Source organism: Protomyctophum bolini, assembly GCF_963924005.1.
Source record: "Protomyctophum bolini genome assembly, chromosome: 14".
Classification (NCBI taxonomy): domain Eukaryota; kingdom Metazoa; phylum Chordata; class Actinopteri; order Myctophiformes; family Myctophidae; genus Protomyctophum; species Protomyctophum bolini.
Genome location: NC_137875.1, coordinates 14,160,907 through 14,183,753, shown reverse-complemented (window position 1 = coordinate 14,183,753; position 22,847 = coordinate 14,160,907). Strand labels below are relative to the sequence as shown.

At 43.0% G+C, this 22,847-nt stretch overlaps 2 protein-coding genes across 3 annotated transcripts in view; both read right to left on the bottom strand.

The window, feature by feature from the left end:
• Positions 1 to 306: 306 nt before the first annotated feature.
• On the bottom strand, positions 307 to 2,340 carry LOC308327857 (DNA damage-inducible transcript 4 protein-like). The gene is made up of 2 exons (XM_080781425.1): positions 2,093 to 2,340; positions 307 to 1,397 (listed from the first exon to the last, which is right to left on the bottom strand). The coding sequence occupies exons 1-2, from the start codon at positions 2,274 to 2,276 to the stop codon at positions 871 to 873; spliced, it is 711 nt and encodes a 236-aa protein (XP_080637551.1). The 5' UTR covers positions 2,277 to 2,340; the 3' UTR covers positions 307 to 870.
• Positions 2,341 to 10,425: 8,085 nt separating this feature from the next.
• spock2 (SPARC (osteonectin), cwcv and kazal like domains proteoglycan 2) overlaps positions 10,426 to 22,847 on the bottom strand; it is a 54,296-nt gene continuing 41,874 nt past the window's right edge. Inside the window, exons 5-10 of one of the 2 annotated variants that reach the window (XM_080781551.1) lie at positions 21,784 to 21,898; positions 20,799 to 20,939; positions 20,205 to 20,426; positions 16,842 to 16,904; positions 13,569 to 13,700; positions 10,426 to 12,139 (exon numbers count right to left, since the gene is read on the bottom strand). In XM_080781551.1, the coding sequence (XP_080637677.1) occupies positions 11,991 to 12,139; positions 13,569 to 13,700; positions 16,842 to 16,904; positions 20,205 to 20,426; positions 20,799 to 20,939; positions 21,784 to 21,898 (822 nt within the window). In that variant the 3' untranslated portion in view covers positions 10,426 to 11,990. The remainder of the gene's footprint in view (positions 12,140 to 13,568; positions 13,701 to 16,841; positions 16,905 to 20,204; positions 20,427 to 20,798; positions 20,940 to 21,783; positions 21,899 to 22,847) is intronic. The other variant, XM_080781552.1, reaches the window with a different exon arrangement.

Genomic DNA, 22,847 nt, shown 5'->3' with positions numbered 1-22,847 from the left:
ACCATGGGCTCATCAAGCCACATAATCCTTGTCTGCAGTGCTGCTGATGCTGAAACGTTTGTTATGCCAGATGGTCCGTGTCAATTACGTTCAACCTACTGTTGAAAGTGCTTGATCGACAACACACCTAGATCCGTATCCCCCCCCCCCCCCCCCCCCCCCCCCCCGATACGATATGGGCTATAGCCCATGGTCCAAAATGATGAGAAACGAGGATAACTTTTTTTTCCAAAATTTAAAAAAACATGGGCTATAACCCATCGTTTTATTCATTTTTGTCAATTTGCAATTTCCGCAATTTTTGCTAATGTTTCTCATCCTCCGCAACACTCCGTAATTTGCTAATGTTTCTCATCCTCCGCAACACTCAATTTTTCCATAACGGGAATACATGCACACAATCCATAACACATCAAAACAGTACTTGGATGTTCTACTTAATTCAAAGTAGCAATATCACAACGCAGACATACTCTGTTACAAGTTTAAAAAAAAGTGTTCAAAAGTACTGGCATTGAAATTTTAAGTACCGTCCAAAAGTACTAATTATGCAGAAAGTTTATACTCAAGTAGTAATTGAGTATATGTACTTAGTCAATTTCAGTCACCTTGGTCTATATAACATCAAATCGATATAAGACACATAATTGAAGAGCTTGTCTTCAGTGCTGCTGGTTTAGATAAAGTGATTTAACATTCGTTTTACTAGACAGTCCACATCAGATTCAAGTGTTTAACCGCTTTAACCCCAGCATCCATAATATGGGGGGGGGGGCATTAGCCAAAACCCCTAACCCTATTTTTGGCAAAGAGATTTGGTGTTGATGGATAAAAAGCAGTTCTAAGTCTAGAGATGGTTCAAGTGCTCCATCAACAACACTCCTCAATCACTAGCTCCCCTGAGCAGTACAGTTTCCTTTTTATAGCCCTGAAGCCAGGACTGAGTGTGAGTGTGTTTTTATGCCTCGAAAAGACAGAAGAACCCTGGGTTTGCGGCTGCACCGGGGACTTTTTGCCCTTGAAGAGTTTCTGAACCTTGTGCCACAGCCCGGCTTCGGGCCTCAGCACCAGGGTTATGTGGAAGGTAGGCACCAGGCTGGCATCCACGGCGATTTCTTCAATATGGCACGGGTCCATGTTATCCCCCTGCTCCACGCATAGGTCGATGTGCGCCCCCCTGAGGCCGCACGGCTCACTGTCAGCCAGGTGCAGTAGTTCCTCCCTGATGTGCTGCAGTAACAGGTCAGGTAAGAGGAGTTTGGGGCAGCAGCCCATAATGTTGAGACGTGATTCGTCTCTGAGGCGTTGTGCTATGGTCGCCACAACCTCCGTAGCCAAAGTCTCTTCCAGAGGATGGCAGAGATAAGTGCTCTCTGACACCGATGTGTCCATGGAACCTAAAATAAAGAACACACACGTTAATCAAATCCTCAGTACAGTTAAGGACTCGTAAGGGTCCATTTGGACCCCTGGACTGGTCGTATGACATTTCTTTAGTTAAAACAGGTTTATAAAAAGAAGTAGATGGTAAAGCTCTCATACATAGTAATCGAGGCCTTAGTGTTTGTTCATTAACAGGGGTCTCTCAGAGTTATATAGGGGTCCCCCCCATCTCTTGCAGAAAATACATTCAGGAGGATTGCCAGTTTCAGCCAATCAGGACACACTTTCATTGCGTGCCAGTTCCCATTTTGTCATTTCTCTGAGTCATCACTTCCAATCTCATGTGCTAGTAGCCTACTCATGATGAAATTGGTAACACAAACTGAAAAATAAAATGCATTTTCTGTTTACTATAAAGAACCAGAGAGACCCTACTGATCAAACATATTAATGGTAATGGATATCTACTATCAGAATCTTTTAACACTTCAAATAGAATTGTTAATTCTAAAATAAATTATGCATGCATATTGCAGTTGATCAGAATAATGCAAATTATGTTTATTTTTTTTATATATATCTGACAGTCTGAGTGAAAGAGTGGGCTGAACATTCCCTATATGCCAGTGTTACTCTTGTGCAAAACATGATAACTTTTGCCCTGCCTAAACAACAGACAAATGCCGAGTCTCTTTGTGCAACAACTCACCAGTTTCACTGTATTGGTCCGAGTCCAGGCTGTGCCTGGAGCCCTTGTTGTTCAGGTCAGTCAGCTTCTGGAAGAGAACATTTCCCCAGGACAAGCGCGTTGATGAACCGCCGTGATGATGACCCTCCACCGGGGAGGGAGGAAAAGTGCTGCCATCCATGGAGTTGTCGCAAGAAAAAGACATTTTGATACAAAATGTAACAGCGCTTACTGTAGGCTACGACAGGACCACACCAGACCAGCTGGGAAAAGAGACAGTGGCTGGCAACACAATGGAACAATGCGTTAAATACCCAAGCCGAGAGACTCCTCCCAGTGCATATCCTGGCCAATGAGAGTGTGCCCAGCGTCCTACACTGCCTAGTAACATTTTTTGGGGGTCCATAATTTGTACACGCCACGGACAATACGTGCGGCGACGCCGACCCTCCTCCTCCACAGTCCACACCAACCAACCCCCACCACCACCACAATTCTCTCTCTCTCTCTCTCTCTCTCTCTCGCACTGTCGCACATAGTACTTCAAAGGGGTTTTATTGGCATGAGAAAACATAGAAAGCATTCGTTTTCACACTGCCAAAGAAAGCAGATATGAAACAAAGCAAACAAATCTATCACACACACTTTGAAGAACTATAGCCTACCCCCAAACTACTCCGATCGGTGTCCTAAATCCAAACCGATCCAAACTAGTAGGCTACCCAATAGCAGCTCCAGTTTTGACAAAGTGCGTCAAACTATTTTTCTCAAGAAAGGACAAAACACTTTTTGTCGTCATTAATAGCTAGGCTACCCACTGACATCTAGAAAATTACTTTCGTAAAGTCCCTGATGGAAGTCTCAAACTCTCAAAATGTAATCATCGGGAACATCTAGAACTGAACAGTACTGTGCACCACAATCAGCTTTTGCTTTATCAAATACCCTCCTGTGCTTGTCTTTGCAAACTGCTAATAAACTATTCAATCATTCAATCACGTATAGCCTACCCTACTTGACTGCTTCAAAGCTGGGCTATTCATGTTTGACAGATCTGTGCGCATTGCAATGACATGTAGTTAATTGATAGATTGACCACACGATATTGTCCACTCGATATAAGGAAGGTATTAAGTTATTATGATGAATTGAACATGGTGGGCCCTATATTGTGTAATACGTTATGGTGTCGTCCACAGTTCTGTATTGAGTTGCGCTTGAAATGTACTGTAATTCTCCAATCTGTTAATACATTCATCAATCAATCAAGATAGACTGCCTACAGGTTAATACAAAAAACTGCAAAAAAAAAAAAGGGAGGGCTTTTTCCTGGAGGCTGACTATAGGCTATTGCATTAATAATTCAACTGAAAATGCTAAGATTCCTGGACATTTGCATGCATGTCCACTTTGTCCAGTGGACATTGCACATTTCTGCAGTAGGCTTAGGGTGAATCCAGGACGGCTGGCCAATGTGTTGAGTACGTGCACGCATGCACGGGCCCCAGTTTTAGAGTCAGGTTACAGGTTAGCACCCCAGGCCATAACTCACCATGACACGTAGCCTAGTAGGCTACGTATCCGTTTGAGTAGTGAGCATGTTCTGGCAGACAGTGGCTGCTCAAACAAAAGTTTTTCCAATGATGACTGACTAGGGGCCTATACAGTGGAAAATTCCAATGCTCCTCCAAAATTGATTTACTTAGAAGTAGACGATGCCAGTTTTCAGTTCATGGTCTATTATCAAAAATGGATTAGGTCTGCCTACAAAGTTAAGCCTACAAGAAAATACTAGGCTATATGTACAATTGTAAATGCTATGTTGTTGTTTTTCAATCCTCGTCTCTAGATGATTTGTTTTGTTTTACTGTAACCAAAATTATGCAAAATAAAAAGAAAGAAATAAAGTCAGACTCAAAATGCAGTAAATGGTAAAAAATCTGCCAATGAATCCCTCAAAGGTGTAATACAATGCATCGCCAGGAGATGGCGTCAGTGAATCAGCTACTGTGTGTGTGTGTGTGTGTGTGTGTGTGTGTGTGTGTGTGTGTGTGTGTGTGTGTGTGTGTGTGTGTGTGTGTGTGACTGCGTGCGCGTGCAACTTTGCAAGTGTGTGTGTGTTTGTGTGTGTGTGTGTGTGTGTGTGTGTGTGTGTGTGTGTGTGTGCGCGTGTGTGCGTGTGTGTGTGTGAGAAGTGCTTTTACGTAAATACTCTTTATTTATTATTCATCCACAGGCTTTGGCTTTCCCTAAGGCAGTTAATTACATAAAGCCTTGCATCGATTCAGTACATGTTACATTTTGTAATAAGTGCTATCAATGATCACAGCTGCCTTCTCTGTTCACTTCATAGCATGCTTTTTTCAATCTGGAGATGGAATGGAGATCTCTCACGTTGGCTTGAATAGTTTTGTCTGGGGTAAAAGTTAATTTAGTTAATGAAAAAATGTGGGAGATATTCAGGGTCAGTGTCATTATCATTTCGCCTCGATTACGATCAATGAAGGATCACTTAAAAATATATAGTGAAAACATCTGATCTACAAGTTCACAATGCCACATAATGCAATGCATTGCAGTGATTTATGTGTTATTATTTTTGCAGTTTGCAGAATTACAGTACATTTCAAGCACAACTCAATACAAAGACTGTTAACTGTGAGTGGATGACCCAATAAAGCATTACACTTGTTTACAAGAGGGTCCACCTTGTTAAATTCATCAAAACATTTAGAGACTTACAAATACACTTCTATAATATAGAAGTGTATTTGTATTTCTATAGTCTAAGCTATATTATAGCCAAAGAACAGAACAGGAATTCATCATAAAATTCATCATTGTAACAGTGGTAATAAGTGGATAACCCGTAGCACTTGCCTTAGCCCCTTAGATAGCATTTTATGTCGACTTAGATAGTATTTTAGACAGACTTATAGCTCGTTACGTAGACAGCACTAAAATTGCATTTTATGTAGTCATAGCACTTTATAGTACACATGTATATTGTATAATATAGTATAGTATGTATAGTTGAAATAGATACTCCACTATTACGTTCTTAGTTTATACACGATTGACGATTCATGATAACTACTTTTTATATATGTTTGTTTTTGCTTAAATGTAAGTCGCTCTGGATCAACAGCGTCTGCTAAATGCCAAAATTGTAAATTGTAACCAGACAAATCCATTAAGTCGATGATAAGAAATCCATTATAATGTTTTCATGTTGATTTGTTGATATAAAAAGGCAATTTGATTAACCTACATGAGCAACATTAAGTCGGTTATTGGTGCTAAATATTGGTTTTGATATATTTTCGGTTAATTGCCCAGCTGAGCCTTAGGCAAATCATTAATTGTAACCTGTCATACAAAAGAGTTAATACTATGTGACAGCTCTTGTGTTCTACAATTCAAAGGGAACTAGGAGAGCTGTTAGGCTAGCCTGCCTCGGGCTATGTAAGACATGAATAATACATTTATCACCAAATGGTTGCTTAAGTATGGACCCAACCCTCCAACCCTCCCCCCCACAGGAACTTACATTAATCAGAGGTGCTTGGTAGTAAAACACAGAGTAATTTGTCTCACAGTGGTATGGAGATAATGAGGGAAACCAATTATCTCTATACGTGAAGTAATTGAGATTTTTACTTTTAAAATGTTCAAAACTAAACTGAAATACCGGTAAGCCCTTTTATTGGAAAAAATACTAAAGTATTGTGAATAATCTTATCACAAATCTTCTCAGATACCAAGAGCGACACATCAATGTGTAAAATGTTTGAGGACCGACTGGTCAGTAGTATTTCTGCCATGTTCTTGGTTTCTCCTCCTGTAGGTTATAAATACACTGACTAAACCACTCTTTCATGTCAAGGACCCCCAAATTGACACTAATTATCCTGCAGACCCCCATTTGAAAAGACATGCCAGGGACCCCCATAAGAGAATATACTTTTACGGCTCTAGCAGTGATTCTCAACCTGTTTAATTTCAAGGACCCCCAGTTTGACATGCATTAGTCTAGTACGGACCCCCATTTAATGGCATTTCTATCTCTGGGACCCCCAATTTAGATTGTAAAATCAATGTTAATTTAACTCTGAGATAACTCTGAGACAAATGTTCCATTTGTACACTCATAAGGGTCCATTTGGTTCCAAAATCCAAACTATCATTTAGCTGGGGACCCCCTGGAACTCCCTCAGGAACCCCTGGGCGTCCCCGGACCCCACTTTGGGAACCACTGGACTAAACAAACAAGGTTAATGAACAGGATAATCCAGGATTCACTTTAAAGATAATTCAGTCGTAACTAAAAACGGTCTACTCTCTCAAACTTCCTGGCTGCTCACACGGCATAATTTCCAAATTAATTAATTAGTCAAACTGGTAACACGTTATTATTTAAAATTCTTATAAAGGAAGTACAGAGATGACACCAGGCAATGTCACACGAAGTTCTGAAGGTCATTAAACTCATGGACAATACATTAACTAGCAATTGTCACTTAATGTGACTAGGTGTTATGAGAGATAAGAGATATAGTAATGAACAGAAAGTGACAAGTACACACGTCAGGTTTACTACTTGGATGAGTTGCATCTCGTATCTTTGGGCATACAGTGTCTGATAAAAGTATATCAGTATGCTAACGTGGATGAGAGTGAATCAGCCCAAAGTGACCACAGGGTCACAACTCACAAGTATCAAATGCATACATAGATGAGAGTGAATCAGTGCAAACAGATAAGGTTTAGGGCACGCCAAGCCTAAAATCATAACACCAATATGTATGCATACAGAACAATGGAGTGTAATCTATTATTAGTAGTACAGTATACAGAGTGATGAGTTTGTTACGGTAAAATGTGATGGTGTGTATCACATTTTAAATGTACTGTCACTGCAAAGGGTTCATTCTAAGGCTAAAAAAAGGAAAAACGTATTCATTACATCTTATGTTATCCATCCAGGTTTTTGAATAGAGCAGTCACAATCTATAATAATGATCGGTGGAATAATTGTGGTCCAGTTTTCATTCAATAGGCAGCTTCACCCCATTTGACTTCATTTGGAGAAAAAAATAAGTAGTGCTTGGACGTTCTACTTTGTTTTTATATAAAATTACACTAGAGAGACCTGAGTCCCAGCAGCCCAGCAGGTGATGAATCTCTTTCAGAAAGTTCAGGTGCCCATAATGCACTCCGAGATATCCATATCCTGGAACATGACAAGACAAATGGCACTCTTTCCAAATGCATAGTTTACATAACATGTGGTTTTATTCTAAAATGAGGCTTTAAAAGTTTGATATCGTCTTCTTTACTGGGCCCACCACTTCTGAGCTCATGGAAGAATTAATGTTCTCAACAGTTCCGACAAAAAGTAATTCCAGGGTCGGTTTGGTTAATTGTGCTCATAAAACAAAACAGATGTAATAAATGTCACATTGCGGATGATACTGCGCTTCTTTTCCCCCCGTAACTGAACACTTTTAGCCCCCCAAAAAAGTGGCCTTTAAAGAATCGATCTAATGCAAGCCCTGAAGAGTCCAATTACTCCACATTAAGCCTAAATGCACGTCTAAATCCAAAGTTGCTGTGTAAAGTGTTGGTGCTTTGATAGAGAACAGCAGATCTCAGCAGGATTTTCCAAACATCACGGTTTCTCCTGTCCCCCGTGGGAGTGAATATCCTTTTCTGCCTCCCTTAGCAATAAATCAAACCCTAAATGGAACACTGTCCCAACTCCAACTTCGGGAGACACAGACTCAGACACACACAATGGCAAAGATAGACACTGTTCTCTGCTCTGTCTGTGCTAAAGGGCTTTCAGATAAAGATGCAGCTCAAATGACTGAGGTGCTGCAGGCAGGGTGCCAACACATTTAGAGATGGACTGAAACTTTAGTCTCCTTTTAGGGGAGAAAAAAAGAAGCCTTTCATAGCTGCTGTCACAGCTTGGTTGGCAGCTTGGTTGGTTTGATGAAACGTGAGAAAAACATGATATATAATGCTGATATCACAGCGTTGCTCGCACTAAAGTGGTCCAAGTGGTAGAAATTGGGTTGCATATGCCTACTATCGCTGCCAGGTCAGGAAATATGTCCAAATATCAATGTCGATAATCTTTATCTGTTGCTTCTGTGACAAAATCTCAAAATCACATATGAAAGCTGCTATTTATCCTCATACTCGTTTTTATATTTATCCTCATACTCGTTTTTGTACTGTAGCATTGAGGCTGCAAGCCAAACAAAACAACAATACAATAGAACAACAAACTGCGTGGGTAGAGAAGGCTGTGGTCACTGAGCAAGACACTGAACCCCCTAACTGCTGCCCGGGTGCCTTATCCCAATGGTCACCTTGTGACTGGTCACTGAGCAAGACACTGAACCCCCTAACTGCTGCCCGGGTGCCTTATCCCACTGGTTCCCAAACAGTGAGTCGGGACCCATTCGCGGGTCACAGACCAATTATTTTGGGTCACGGCTCGAGTAAAAATCCCAATAAAAAACAATACCGTAATATTTAAAAAGATTTCCTCCGGGGAGGAGTTATTAATGGCAATCACTACTCCTAGGATGGATACATGCAGTGGGGGAAAAAATCCTCATGTGCAAATGTACTCTGGCAAAACCCCAAACAACAAATCTTAGGCTTGTCTTAGGCTACTGTACAGGTTTAGTGATTCTCAAACAATTTAATCTACAAGATCACAATAACATGTGTCACCTTGTGAGCTTGTAGATCTGCAGTTTTTGAATAGCCATTAGCCAACATATAAAAAAGGGTTAAAGTGATTTAAAACATTGAGAACCACTGATTTACATCACCACAATAAAAAGTATGGGGAAAACAGTAAAATGGTTCAAAACCTTAAATGAGCCTGACACAGATGACTGACAGCAGTGATATTATGTGTAATTCCATGAGTAATGTATTACAGAGCTGACTTACCATCACGTCTTCAGGGAGATGGAAGGGGTGAGGAGAGTATTAGGCTGTGGGAGAGCTGGCAGTCAACGCATGCACAGATGAACAGCAAAGTGGCCACCAATTCTACTGACATGGCTGAGCAGGGATGTGTCAGCAATAGCAAACTGGCTCTCGCCATTCAGTGGCACTACAGACTCTAAGAATAATGGGTTAATGTGTTTTTGATTTTGTTTTAAATTAGTTTCTGTTCTACTTGTCATGTCTCCCCAAACAGCCATTAGAACTGTATGGAGCTGAAATGACATGGCTGCATGGTACTCAAATCAAAGCATTACCAGCTATATGGTCAGCCTGCTTTGGACAATGTTTATGTTATTAGCACTAACCCTAACCCATAGGCTTTTAAGGTAAGACTTTAATCGTTTCACAAATTCTCTTGGTTTTGGAGAACAGAATTGGGGCTGTTCCCACAACAAAGTATTAGGATAACTTATTCTAATGCTAGGAACCAGAGCTAGGCTGAGGTATGCAATTACACCTGGCCTGAGGCAAAATAATTAGACATGCAGAGCTGGGTGTGATAGACACACCTGTTGTGCATCAAAACTAATCGATGCAGACAGCCTAAATCAAACCATATTCTGGATGGGGAATTAAAGATCATGGGTCACTAATACCAAAAATAACATTCAACAGACCGTAGACATTAATCACTTTACGAATTATCTTGGCTTTGGCGAACTGAATTGGGCCTGTTCCCACCAGAAAGTGAATGAACAAAACAGCTTTCACATATCTGAAACAGTGATGCACAACAATAGACCTTTGTCACAGCTGTACACCTGTATGAGTACAGTCAGCTACACATCTGCATCAGACGCAGAGGTGAAGAGAAAGGTGTCAGATGGTAATAAATAATATTAAAATCTTAGTGTGGTTGCAGATTATTTTGGGGGCCCACTTGCAGTATCCTCACGGCCCACCAGTGGAACCCCAGTCCACATGGACTCCGTATTGAATGGACTGCTGAGACGTGTACATGGACCCTCCCAGACTTTGACTTTATATGATGTTTTTTCACAGTGTTGTAAATATGTCTGTCATTAAATGTTTCGATGAATTGTTTTAAAATCCACTTAGCAGACAGTGTATTGAACTGTACTTTGCTGTGCTTCATCTTGCAAAATGCTAATCAATCAATCAATCCTTAATCCTATTCCTAATCTTAACCTCACAAAAACTATGCCAAAACGTAAGCCCTCAAATTAAAGCACGCCCATCAGAGGCAAAACACGCTGAGAAGAGTGAGAGCCAGGTAGGTGGACATGGACAGGCAGGATGGAACTGAACAGAAGACGGACAGAGAGATGTATGGTGGCCTTGCCGGGCCAACGTAGTCCAGTTTATTTTATTATTAAACACAGTAATTGATACACATTATGATACAATGGACACTGGTCAATCAAGCAGTATGTTTCTGCTAGCCTTTCAAGGGAAACACAGGGGAGTAATGGCTGACAGTCTGCCTTTCTGGTACACACAGTATATACAAGAGTTGAAGGGTGAGTGATGAGTGAGAAATGGTTTGTATATTGAAGCCTCCGGTGAGACGGCACTAACTGTCACAAAGCATATGAGATGGAAAAGGTCAGGGTTGCATCTCAATCGTGTAATCGCCTCCCTTTGTGGCTAAAACTATTCTGGTTGCATTGACCACTTTGAAGTTGGGCATGTCAGGCAAAAAAATTACAAAAATAAAAAAGGCAAAATCTTCAGAAATAGCACAAAGAAAATGCAGATCTACAAGCTGACGACGGGTCGCATCGCGACACGATGTGAGTATGTAGATTGGCTATTTTCCGTGTTCGTCGTACAACACAGAATATAAGGGCTTAAGGGGTTAACATAGTTGTGGGTCAAAATGGGTCAACGCGTAGCCAGTTTTTGACTATTGAAATGCACCCGAAAGGAAGGCGGTGTGTATCTGCATTCGTTACGCCAGCACATGACATGGGTAACCGGTACAGTGGGGCCCAACACCTCTGGCACCATTCTTTATTCTTTTAAATTAATTAGATTTATGTTTTATTTTGTATTTACATTTAGGGGGGGAGGGGGGCAATACATAATAATCATTTGTTTATGACATTCATAACATTTCTACAATTGCTACAAATCCTGTGGCTAGCCAGTCATTTTGGGACATAAACAAGAAGTTGATGCATGGGTATGGTGCACGTTCAAATCATGTACACTTTACATTATTTCCCACCATTTTCCAAAGCACAACTTTATTCTTTATTTTTTTTGGGAGCTAATTTAACAATGAGGTGCCCACAACGTTGGGGGGCCAACAACTTGACCTGTATCCCCACGACAAGCACCTGCGGCTGCTTAAGAGTCTCCGGTATGTTAAAACGGCTAAAAACTGCTCAAACGTAGTTCAAAGGACATACAGTATATAACAACAGAATAGAACAAAGATTCACAAGTATGAAGGACAACGTTCCCGACTGCTCAGTCAGAACGCATCGTTTTTTTCTTCTTTCTATAACATATCGATAATATTTCCCCCCTTTCCCATCCCCGTTTAGTTAGAAGCACACCCTATAAGCGTTGACTACTAATCTTTACTTACAGTATTTTGTTTTTTCCGTTTATCTCCCCACCTGTGCAATCCTTTTTTTTATTTCCCTCCTGTTTTGTCAATGATCCAGTGCTGATCCTATAGTGTAGCTTAAACATGTCCATCTCTTTACAGGATCCGTTTGTGTGTTTATGTAACGTGTGAGTGTGCGTGTGTATGTGTGTGTGTGTGTGTGTGTGTGTGTGTGTGTGTGTGTGTGTACACATGTGTGCATGTGTGCGCGTGTGTGCGTGTGTGGGAGAGAGAGAGAGGCAGAACAAGATAGATCGAGATCCTCCTGTGGTGATGTCGGACACACAGCCCCCTTTTTTATTTTCTTTACCAAATATATCCTCCATCGTCCACTTCTCCCACCTCCCCCTCCTCCTCCTCGGCCTCCTCTGCGTTCTCCTCTGCCTCCTTCTCCTGCTCCTCATCCTCCCAGCCTACCCCGCTGCCAAAATCACCTGAATACGCCACTTCATCATCTGCAGGGAGGAGAGGAGAGGAGAGGAGAGGAGAGGAGAGGAGAGGAGAGGAGAGGAGAGGAGAGGAGAGGAGAGGAGAGGAGAGGAGAGGGATTGAATGACCTGCTGTGATTGTCTCATACAGTATATTCAATTCTGTTTAATTGAGATGGTTATTCTTTCACTGAAGTTAGACCTGAGGCCGATTCTACAAAATGCCTTCTAAATCTTCTCAAAACGTTTTCGTGCCAAGGACCCCCAACATGATTATGTATATTGCCGCAGACCCCCACCTGAAAAAGGTTTCAGCGTCCTTTTTCAAAAATAGCAGATCAACAAGCTTACAGGACGTTGCATCACCACGTATTGTGAGTTTGTACAGCTATTTCTTTTTAAGGTATAACATACATTGGTTATTATAGGTTTTGTAATAATAATCTAAATCTACAACTAACTAGTAACTAAAGTTTTTAAATAATTACGGTGGAATAAAAACGACAATATTTGAGATGTAGTGGAGTAGAAGCATGACGTATTGAATAATGGACATACTCAAGTAAAGCAAAACAAAATCACTCAAAATTGTACTTAAGTACACTAGTACAGTAGCCTACTTGAGTAAACGTACTACTCAGTTACTTTCCATCACTAGACAGAACGGAAGGGGGGGAGGGGGGGTGAACAACCTGCTGTCAAAGCCTCATACGTTGCATAAAATTCTGTTCATTTCCATTCTACATATGTCTGCCTCCTCCACTTGGACGGAGACCTTCCTAATCCAATGATAAACGCCATAATCAATTTAAAAAACATTGACGGCAACGAGGAAAGAAAAGGGCACGTGTTTGACTTTGTCTGGAATTTAATAGCTATTTCTAAGACCTTGCCAGGGGAGCCATTCTTATCAGGCGCACAGGTTCCGTTCCAAACCGGCCCTCATTTATCTTGACAGACCTTTTTTTTTCTCAAAGCGACAAGCGAGTCCTTTTGGAATGCAAATGACCGCGGACACGTTGAATGTAGCACTGGTCCCTGCAGTGACTTATGCTCCAGCAGGCCTCTGAGCTCCTTTTAATATAAAGCCAAGCCTTGTGCAAAATGTGCAAGAATATAATATGGGTGGAGAGGGGTTGTGATGAAATGTCATGCAGTCAGTCACTGCGTAAAAAAAAGAAAAAGATTCTTGCTCATTGTCTTGTAACTTCAACATGCTGATTTCGATCATATCGAAAATGTTAAAACGTGAATGAACTAAATCATTCCGTCCAATTCTAAGCAAAGATGATGTTTTAGACGGCCCATCGCGGTCCCGCCGCTAGTCGCGTTAGAATTAATCATACCTCCCGTTGTTGTCGATCGCCTCGGGAGTGTTTTGGCTACTCAAAAATTAGTAAAAAGAAAATCGAGAGTGCACATGTCGATGCACTGACCGTTTGGAAACGTCACTCACCGCAGTCGGGCTTGCCACGAGTCCTGGAGGCCGCTACCTCCGTCCCGCGCTGGTCCACACACCAGCACTGCCCTCTGTCACACTGCTGCCTCCTGTAGTAGCCGTCCTCGTCACAGCTGGGAATGAACAGGCCTGGCAAACACACGACAGCAACATCACACTCCAGCACCAATAACTGACAATACGTTATTTCTGCTTGAAACTGCTTTGTCGAGAAAAGGCCTTGTGCACACCTACAAGGACAGGTGCGTAGGAGCCGGCAACCAAATGCGAATCGTGAGAAGAAAAGGGTCTTCACAGCAGTTTTATTCTGATGAAGGTCGTTTAGACCGAAACGCTGTCACTCTGAATAAAACTGCTGCTCTATAAGTGAAGACAGTGTGCGGGCGGACCCTTTTCTTCTAATGCTTGATACTGCTGAAAGATGTTGGGTTTTAACCACATGAAACCTATATTGTTGTGCTTTGCAGAAACCTCCTATCTCTAATATTCCAACTTTAGGGTTTTTTGTTGTGTAAATGTATTAATGCCGTACTACAGTGGTTTTCAACCTTCTCTAATTGCGTATAGACTTCTTGTAAATTAATGCAGATGTTTAACAATAATTTAACTCTTGGGAACGTAAAATGACACCAAATGGACGCGGGGACCTCCTTAAGGACCACTGGTTGAAAACCACTGCCCTACTTGATCATACTACAGAACCATCAAAAGTAGCAGAAACACAAGCTTGTAGACCTGCTGTACTTTAGCTGCTTTTGCATTTGACTCCTGAAAATAAACAGTTTTGGACATATGAGGTTTGCCACCCAACAGAGACGATATGCAAAATAATAGCAGGTCTACTGTGCAAGCTCGCAACGTGCTGCAACGTGCCACGCTGTGAGCTTGGAGATTTGTTCGTCTCATAAATAATAGGGACTCTAGGGGTTGAGTGGTTAAGGGCATATTTTATGCTACATCACTCCAACTGTACTCTCTCTCGCTATTATAACAGGCGCACACAGGTACACGCACACACACACACACGCACACGCACACGCACACACACACACACACACACACACACACACACACACACACACACACACACACACACACACACACACACACACAGTACACACAGTGTAACATGTCCCACGACATGTGGGACCAAGGCTAAGCGTAAATGAATGCACACAGCGGCGTCTTTCATTCCGTGATTCCATATTCATTGAATATAAATCAATTCATTGAGCGGCCCGAAGGACGGCGATGAATAAGTGTTTAGTCAGCGTTTCGCGCCAGGAGGCCCGGCTAATCTTCCTGGGACACAAAAGAAGGACGTTTGGGCTTTGAACCGCCTCTGCTTATTAACCTTTTACATGAATATGAATCGTTGCCGCCGCCCGCGATTCAACGCCAAGCTCGATGCGAGCCGAGGTGGCTGATGGCACCACACACTAAGATATGTATAGGTGTAGCAACCGGCGTGTAGCACTGCCATCAGAGGTGCAATCTTGTGGATATTTCTCATTACTTCTTGGCAGACGGATGGATTTGTCATAAAAAACAATGAATAGGTTGCCACAAAAACAAAGAAAAAATATGAATAGGTTACGCTTAGCTTATATACATCTAAAAATGCACAGAATCTGTGTTTGTGTGTGTGTCTTGCACATATCTCAAGGACCGCCTGGCTGATGGACTTGGTCGGACCGAAATTCCCCAAATCTCTTTATCGATCCGTCTGTCTCTCTCTGTATGTATTTATTCCCATACATACAGTACATTCTGTCTGTGTCCCTTTTATCCCCACAGATACTATGATAATGGGTATTAGTGTACCAAGTACACCAGGTATTGCCTAACCGGAGAGGCATGCGCTCCCAACGGGCATCGGCAATGATAGTGTAAAATAAGAACAGGAGGTGGCATCATGTAAAGCTTAAACTATACCCAATTGCACAATGCTATTGCTTGCTGAAAATAACAGATTTCCGAGCTTCATGCGACATATTGTTAGCCTGAAAATCTGTCATTATCAGCAAATGGCACCATGTCATTCTACAGAGTATAAATGACTTTGACTTTGACACAAATGAAACTGGAGCCCGACCGTGTTGTCTCTCCGCCGCAGTCTCTCTGGGAGACGGGCCTTAAAGGGAACATGTTAACATCTCAACCCCGGGCTGGCACGCTTCCCCCTGATCTCTGCACCGTGCCCACTCACTACGCCACAGCCTTGAAAAGTCCTGCATGATTCAGAGCCCAGAAGCCTGCCAAAACCTTCAGTGCCCATGAACGTGAACACACACATGCTCAAACAAACACGCACGCACACGTGGACACTCACATGCTCAAACAAACACGCACACACACGTGGACACTCACATGCTCAAACAAACACGCACGCACATGTGTAGTTGTGTACGCACGCACGCACGCAAGGGCTGCGCAAGCACTTAAAAAAAAAGATTCACACACGGAGCTTACGCACAACCTGCGCACCGCACCTGTGCTCGGTGTAGCTGGGCTCTATTGATTATAGTGACAGCAGGGGGCACGGTGGCACAGTCGGTAGTGCTGTAGCCTCACAGCTAGAAGGTCCTGGGTTCGATTCCCGCTTGGGACGCTGTGGGCTCTGGTGGTGTGTCCTCTCCTCCACGTCATCTGCTGTCTTGTCCTGTTTTGCACTTGTCCTAATGTGGTAAGTGCACTCTGCTGTCCACCAAACCAAATTCCTAACATGTTTACATGTCATCATGGCAATAAAGTCTTCTGATTCTGATCACTGCCCATACCCAATGCGGGGTTGGCAAAAGGGCCTTTCTGTGTGGAGTTTGCATGTTCTCCCTGTGTCCCCTGGGTAGGTACCCTCACAAAAACATGCAGTAATCCTGGTCTCTAAACTGCCTCACCCTGGCCAGCTGGGGCGCCTGATGGAGGGGAAAGGAACTGGTTGGAATAACGTGTTCCTTCCACTCGCTACCAACCAGGGAAACGTTGCTCTCCCCAGGTTGGCGGAGGGTGTGTAGAGCCTAGGATCACATTAGATAATTGACACAGGGGTGAAAAATGGGTTACAAAATCATTGAAGTCAAAGAAGTGACAGCGTACCGTTGCGGCCTCCCGCGGACTCCGCTCCAGAGCCATTTCTGCGGCCAGTGTAGCCCGGACGTAATTCTACACTCTCCGTGCTAAATCGCATGGCAGTTGTGGCAGAAGGGGAGTGACGACGTGTCTGTATAAAAGTGTGTTGACATGGTCCATTGTATACAGTGTGATACTTACCGAATTTCCTTTTGCCTCCTTCTTGCACCTGGATCCGCTCGAGCTCCGCCAGGCAGGGGGGCTCTGGGGGAGAAATTAAACGTTCCTTAGAACCCGATAATCACAGCAAATTACAGAGCACACAATGCGCGCGCACACACACACACACACACACACACACACACACACACACACACACACACACACACACACACACACACACACACACACACAGTGACAGTAGTCTGTCTTCTGAAGTCCTGAAATTGGAGAAGCAATTCACACAATTCCTTCATATTGTAGCACAGGATGAGAGACTCTTCCCAGCATGCCTCAGGGCCCGCACACAACTTTAGCGGTCTGTTATTATTCCGTTATTATTTTCTATGGGGAATATGTGGGGGTGTTTATGATTTATGTTGTTGGTTTGTGTTCCTTAATGATTGTTTTGTTTTTTAATATATATATTATATTCCTCCAATTTAGTCGTTATGCCAATTCCCACCCATGTGTATATTACTGGCTGGCAGTGGAAACCCATGATATTCTGTGCACTCAATTCTTATTTCAATCTTGGTGTCAGTAAAAAGGAACATCACAGATGTAGCATGTGGCATATCATGTTTGTGGGCAAAAGATGTTTAAGCAAATTCAACATAAACAAGGCGGAACCAGGGCGGAACAAGGCAGAAAGAGCCTGCTGGTTAGTCAGTCAGGGATCAGAAGGCTGACAAAGGGCGAATTGTCAAATTATATTAAAAAAAGTTTAATAGTTGAACGTGTAGATCGGCTATTTTCACAATATGTATCTGTGGAACTGAGACAAACTAAATTGAATGCCCCCATGCAGTTCAAATCATTATTTTGGGGGGCCATGGCCTGACATTTTTGAGAACCAGTGATAATACACTACACAATTAGTCTTAGACTATGTGTAGGGTAGGCAGACTACACACGTTTCTTTTCTCCTTTGAAACAAAACGCCTGTGGTCTCCGAGGCTAGGCAGACACAGACCCAACAACAGCCTCCTGCAGTCCCACTGTTATTTGCTATAGGCTAGCCGCTAGACAGTCTTTTCTCTCAGTGTTATTATTTTTGGCATGGCTTGGGGAAGGCCGGGCCTGGACCCCCCTCCATTCTTCCGGCATCTCAAGGCCCTTTTTGTTCTTTGCGGTAAAGTATCTACATGATCTACATTTGTTTTTCCTCAAAGATTTAAGTTTATTCTGTCGGGAAAAGAAAATGCCTTCAAACTTAATATCCTTTACGTTGGGGTCCCTATTCTTGAGTCACGTGTTATTTTGTTGCAAAACTTTGGGAGACCGTCCATAACACGCCTGACACTGAGCAGTTTCACGGGCGCAACGCATGTGGTTTTGACATATTTCTTTGTATTAATCTCGCAAAATTAGTAATTGCACGGAGCACACCCCTCTCCCCTCTGTGTTTAAGATTAAAGTCTGGCATTGCACAAAATAAAAGTGTGTACTCCTATGGGAGAAGTTGCCTGTGGTGTGCTTGCTCGCTTGAGTTCTGTCGGTCATTACAATATTGTGTATTGAAGCGGAGAACAGTGACGCTGGAAACTAGACATCGTTTCTGCCCCACTGGCTGCGTGACAGAGCCCATCTCTGAGGGCTGAGGGAGAAGCGGCCTGTCAACAAGTAGCACCGACGGGTTTAGTGCCCAATTTTACCTCCACAAGGGAACCAGAGGGACCGTGTGACGGACCGCCACATGACAGCGCTCCTCTTCACCTGAGGGAAGCTAAGTGCCCACAGTAAAACAGTACGACGCCCACAGTAAAATCCTCAGTGTTCGTCTATTTCATTTGTAACTCAAACTCTGAGGGGTGCAGCCATGTGTTCCGACATACCAAGAGTCCGACAGTCATTCGTCCGACACCCTACCCAAACACCAGAGTAATCTAGTAAGAGAGAGGCGACACTAGCGTTGACTCCCATTGTAGTGCTCATTCTATCTCAATGGGATAGTTCCAATGTTTGGAACTATAGCCCATAGCACCCCGCTTTGCGGCGAGATCAAAGCGTGTCGCCACTCTCTTAATATATTCCACTAACCTAACCCTAACTGCAACGCATGTCGGGAGCAACGGGTGATTTGCGCATGTCGAACTTTTGGTATGTCGGATAAACGTCTGCACTCCACTCTGAGAGTTACTTACTATGATTATTTGTGTGTCAGTGTCAGTGTATGGTATTGTGACTATCAGTGAATGAATGGTGCCCATGTCGCAACAACACCGTGATTGGGTGTATTTGCTAAGCATAGACACTATGTGTGTGTGTGTGTTGTGTGTGTGTTCTTCGCATGCATAGTGCTGGTTAACCCATTTAGGCCTGACCTAAATTAAAAAAAAAAAAAAAATCTTCTAAATCCTCGGTGGTGCGCTATAAGCTTGTAGATCTGCTATATTAGATTCAATATCTAAATTACAACATAATGTTTAAAACACCCGCCCAGAATGGGTTAATGACACTGGGTTTCTGCATAGTGCAGGTGCAAAGTGCGAAGCTCCACTGCAGTCATCGGGTGTCGCGTCAGTGTAAACGCAAGGAATGTTCCATTTTTTAAGTTGCATTGTCTAGCGCTGCTTTTTTTGGACGCCGTCCGAACGCAACGCAACACAGTAGATGAATCTTTGGCATTATACCATGTGTAGGGTTTATTCTGTCATAGAGGTGTTCAATGTTGTTGGTGTTTTTTTGTGATGTTCTTTTTTGGTTTCACTGCTCTTGCTCTATATCTGACTGTACTTCTCTTGCCCTGTGTCTGTACTTTAACTGCTGTGCTGCATCTACCCCTGAGCCCCTCGGTGTGTTGTTTCAGGTCATTGGGCGTTTGATCCACACGCTCAGTGAAATGCTTGACATTGTTTCGTTGAGACATAAACGGAATTTTTTGCCACATTATATCATTGATTTTCCGCGCCCCAGAACAATGGGAATGAAAATCGACAAAGTGTCCCTTCAACTCGGATATGGATTTGACCGAGTGTTCACTTGGTGAAATCACGCATCAATGCATACAGTGTATGCACACGCACGCACGCACAACAAAGGATCACCCCTCCCCCCCCCCATATACTGCAGTGGTTTTCAACTTGGGGTCTGGGGATCCGCAGGGGTCCTTGAGGGGGTTACAGGAGGTCCTCAACTAAATTCATGGACTGAAGAAGACCTTACGAGGTCGAAACATTGGTTTCCTCTTTTTAAACAAATCTTTGCATCGTGGCTATGAGTGTGGTGCCTTTTTCCTTATCTTCTATGATGTCACTGCTCTTTTTATGTGATATCACCAAATAAAGTCAGTCAATCAATCAATCAATCAATCAATCAATCAATGGTCTGCTGTGCACGTACTCTCTCTCCAGAAGCAGAGGCACCACTCCGCGGTGGACACCTTGCCGTCTCGGTAGGAGTCGCAGGAGTTGAAGAAGGGACGGATGCAGATCTCGTACTTGTCCAGGTTGATGGCGGCCAGCTCGGCCGCGTCCAGGTACAGGTCAGCATTGGTGTCCAGCTTGGAAAACATCCACCCTATGGAGTCCTTACAGCTGGCCACCATGCCCCTGTCCAGCACTGCTAGCACACACACAGGCACACACACACACACACACACACACACACACACACACACACACACACACAGGCACACACACACACAGGCACACGCACACACACACACACACACACACACACACACACACACACACACACACACACACACAGACACAGGCACACACACACACACACACACACACAGGCACACACACACACACACGTGGAAGTGAAATGACTGCCGCCGAAGTGAAAACATAGTGATACTGCGCTATACAACAACTTGGCTTTAAATGGTTATTTACCGTGGGCGGTTAAGACTGAGGTTAGGGTTAGAGTTAGAGTTAGGGTAAAGGGTTATATTTGGTTGCTTCTGGTGGGGGTGGTACTACTAACCTGACGCAGGGTTGCTCCTGGTGGGGGCGCTGTTGGCTCCAGGCTTGCTGTTATTGTTCTGCTTGGCGTTGCCCTGCAGCAGCTGGAACCAGTCCCTGAGCCGCTCGCCCAGGTCCGCCAGGTCCTGACCCGTACAGCTGTCTGCATGTGGACACAGAGCACGTCAGTGTTTGTGCGCGCGCGTGTGTGTGTCCGTGTGTCTGCGTGTGTGTGCGTACGTGTACATTGCTCGCCCACGACCGCATCGTTGACCTAGTGGCCGATGCAGTGCAAAAAATGCATGCCATCCATGCAGTGCAGCAATGTATAAACATTCAAGAGTGTTACCAGAATGGCTTATTTAAATACATGTGATGCCTTTGCTACTAGCATCCCGAATACACCCGATATTGTTTTTGTTGACACCGGTCACAATTCATCAAAAGGAGGTCCTGATTCTGGAGGTCTTTGATTTGTACATTGACCAGACATTTCAAGTTAAACATTCTAAGTACCGCAACCATTACGTACAGTAGAATCATAACAACCCTTGGGTGCAGACGTAGATTCTACATACTGATATTTGGAAGCCTAGCTAGGCCAAGTGACTCTTTTAAGGTTACCTTGAAAATTCTCTCTTATAAAGCGTCCTTGGGTTCATGAAAGGCGCTATATAAATTCAATATATTATTATTGCTATTATTAATAATAATAATAATGTATTGCTATATCTGTACATGAGGGCCAAATGTCCCCAACAGCAGACGAAACTAGACTAGAGAAATGTTTGTTGTTTTATGGTAAAAAAAATGTAAAAAGAGGCTGACAATTGGGAAAAGTTTCATGTTGGGGGTTAGGGTTTGGATTAGAAATGTCAAGGTTAGATTTATGGGCTGGGGTTGGAGTTATGCATGATTTAGTAATACAGTTCGTATGTGTGTGTGTGTGTGTGTGTGTGTGTGTGTGTGTGTGTGTGTGTGTGTGTGTGTGCGTGCGTGACCCTCACCATGTTTGGTCTCGACGGGGACGAGAACAGGCGCAGCAGTGGGACATGGACACAGGCCTGCACATTTCAGAGTGAGTTCCTTCCCAGTAAGACACGCCTGCTGTTCCAGCTTGCACTGGAAACACGTTAACAAGGAGACAAGGAGAGGACATTAAGTGATATATATCACCACATGATACAATTACAAATTTAGGCATTTAGCAGACACTCTTAATCCAGAGTGATTTACAGTAAGCAAAAACAACATATGGCAATACATCAAATGCATAGAAATAGTCATCAAGGATCATAAGTAAGCTAAGAACCTAATCTAACAGTAGAATATCTGTACAATGAGACTATAAGTACTGTATACAGTACACTATAGAATGCTATGTCTACGTAATATGCTATGCTATGCTATCTACAGATCCAATATGTATGAAGGTGATCGACTAGGCCTATGGGAAGTCATTTAAAATGTTATAGATTTAGCTCGTGAGCAGCAGTGGAAATATGTGACTAAGTACATTAAGTACTGTACTTACAATTTTGAGCCATTTGTACTTTACTTGAATATTTCCAATTTCGAATACTTTTACTTCTACTCCACTACATCTCGGATCCTAATATTGTACTCTTTTACTCCACACTGACAACTTTAGTTACTAGTTACTTTTTAGATTTTTTATTTTTTAAAGATTTCTTTTGTGACTTTTTCTGCCTTTATCGTTAGGTTGAAAGTAGACTGACAGGAATGGGGAGAGAGATGGGGGAAGACACGCTGCAAAGGCCGTCGGGATCGGGATTTGAACCCGTGGCACGCCGTCAGGCTGGCTTGGCAGCCCAGGTGCCCAGACGGTTGAGCTAACCATCTGGGCCACATAGATTTGGATTATTATTACAAAACATACACTAACCACTTCAGCCATACATTTCGGCCATTTGAAAATAGCCAATCTACAAGCTCCCAATGCGTCACGATGAGACGCATTTTGAGATTGTAGATCTGCTATTTTCAAAATAGTACATTTTGAAACCAATATTTTTGTACTTTTGTATTCCGGACTTTCACTTGTAACATA

What these genes read in the sequence shown, in the direction of transcription:
- LOC308327857 (XM_080781425.1), bottom strand. Translation starts at nt 2,276, where the DNA reads ATGTCTTTTTCTTGCGACAACTCCATGGATGGCAGCACTTTTCCTCCC. An exon ending in GGACCAATACAGTGAAACTG is followed by an intron (nt 1,398 to 2,092) that starts GTGAGTTGTTGC and finishes TCTTTATTTTAG; the next exon opens with GTTCCATGGACACATCGGTG.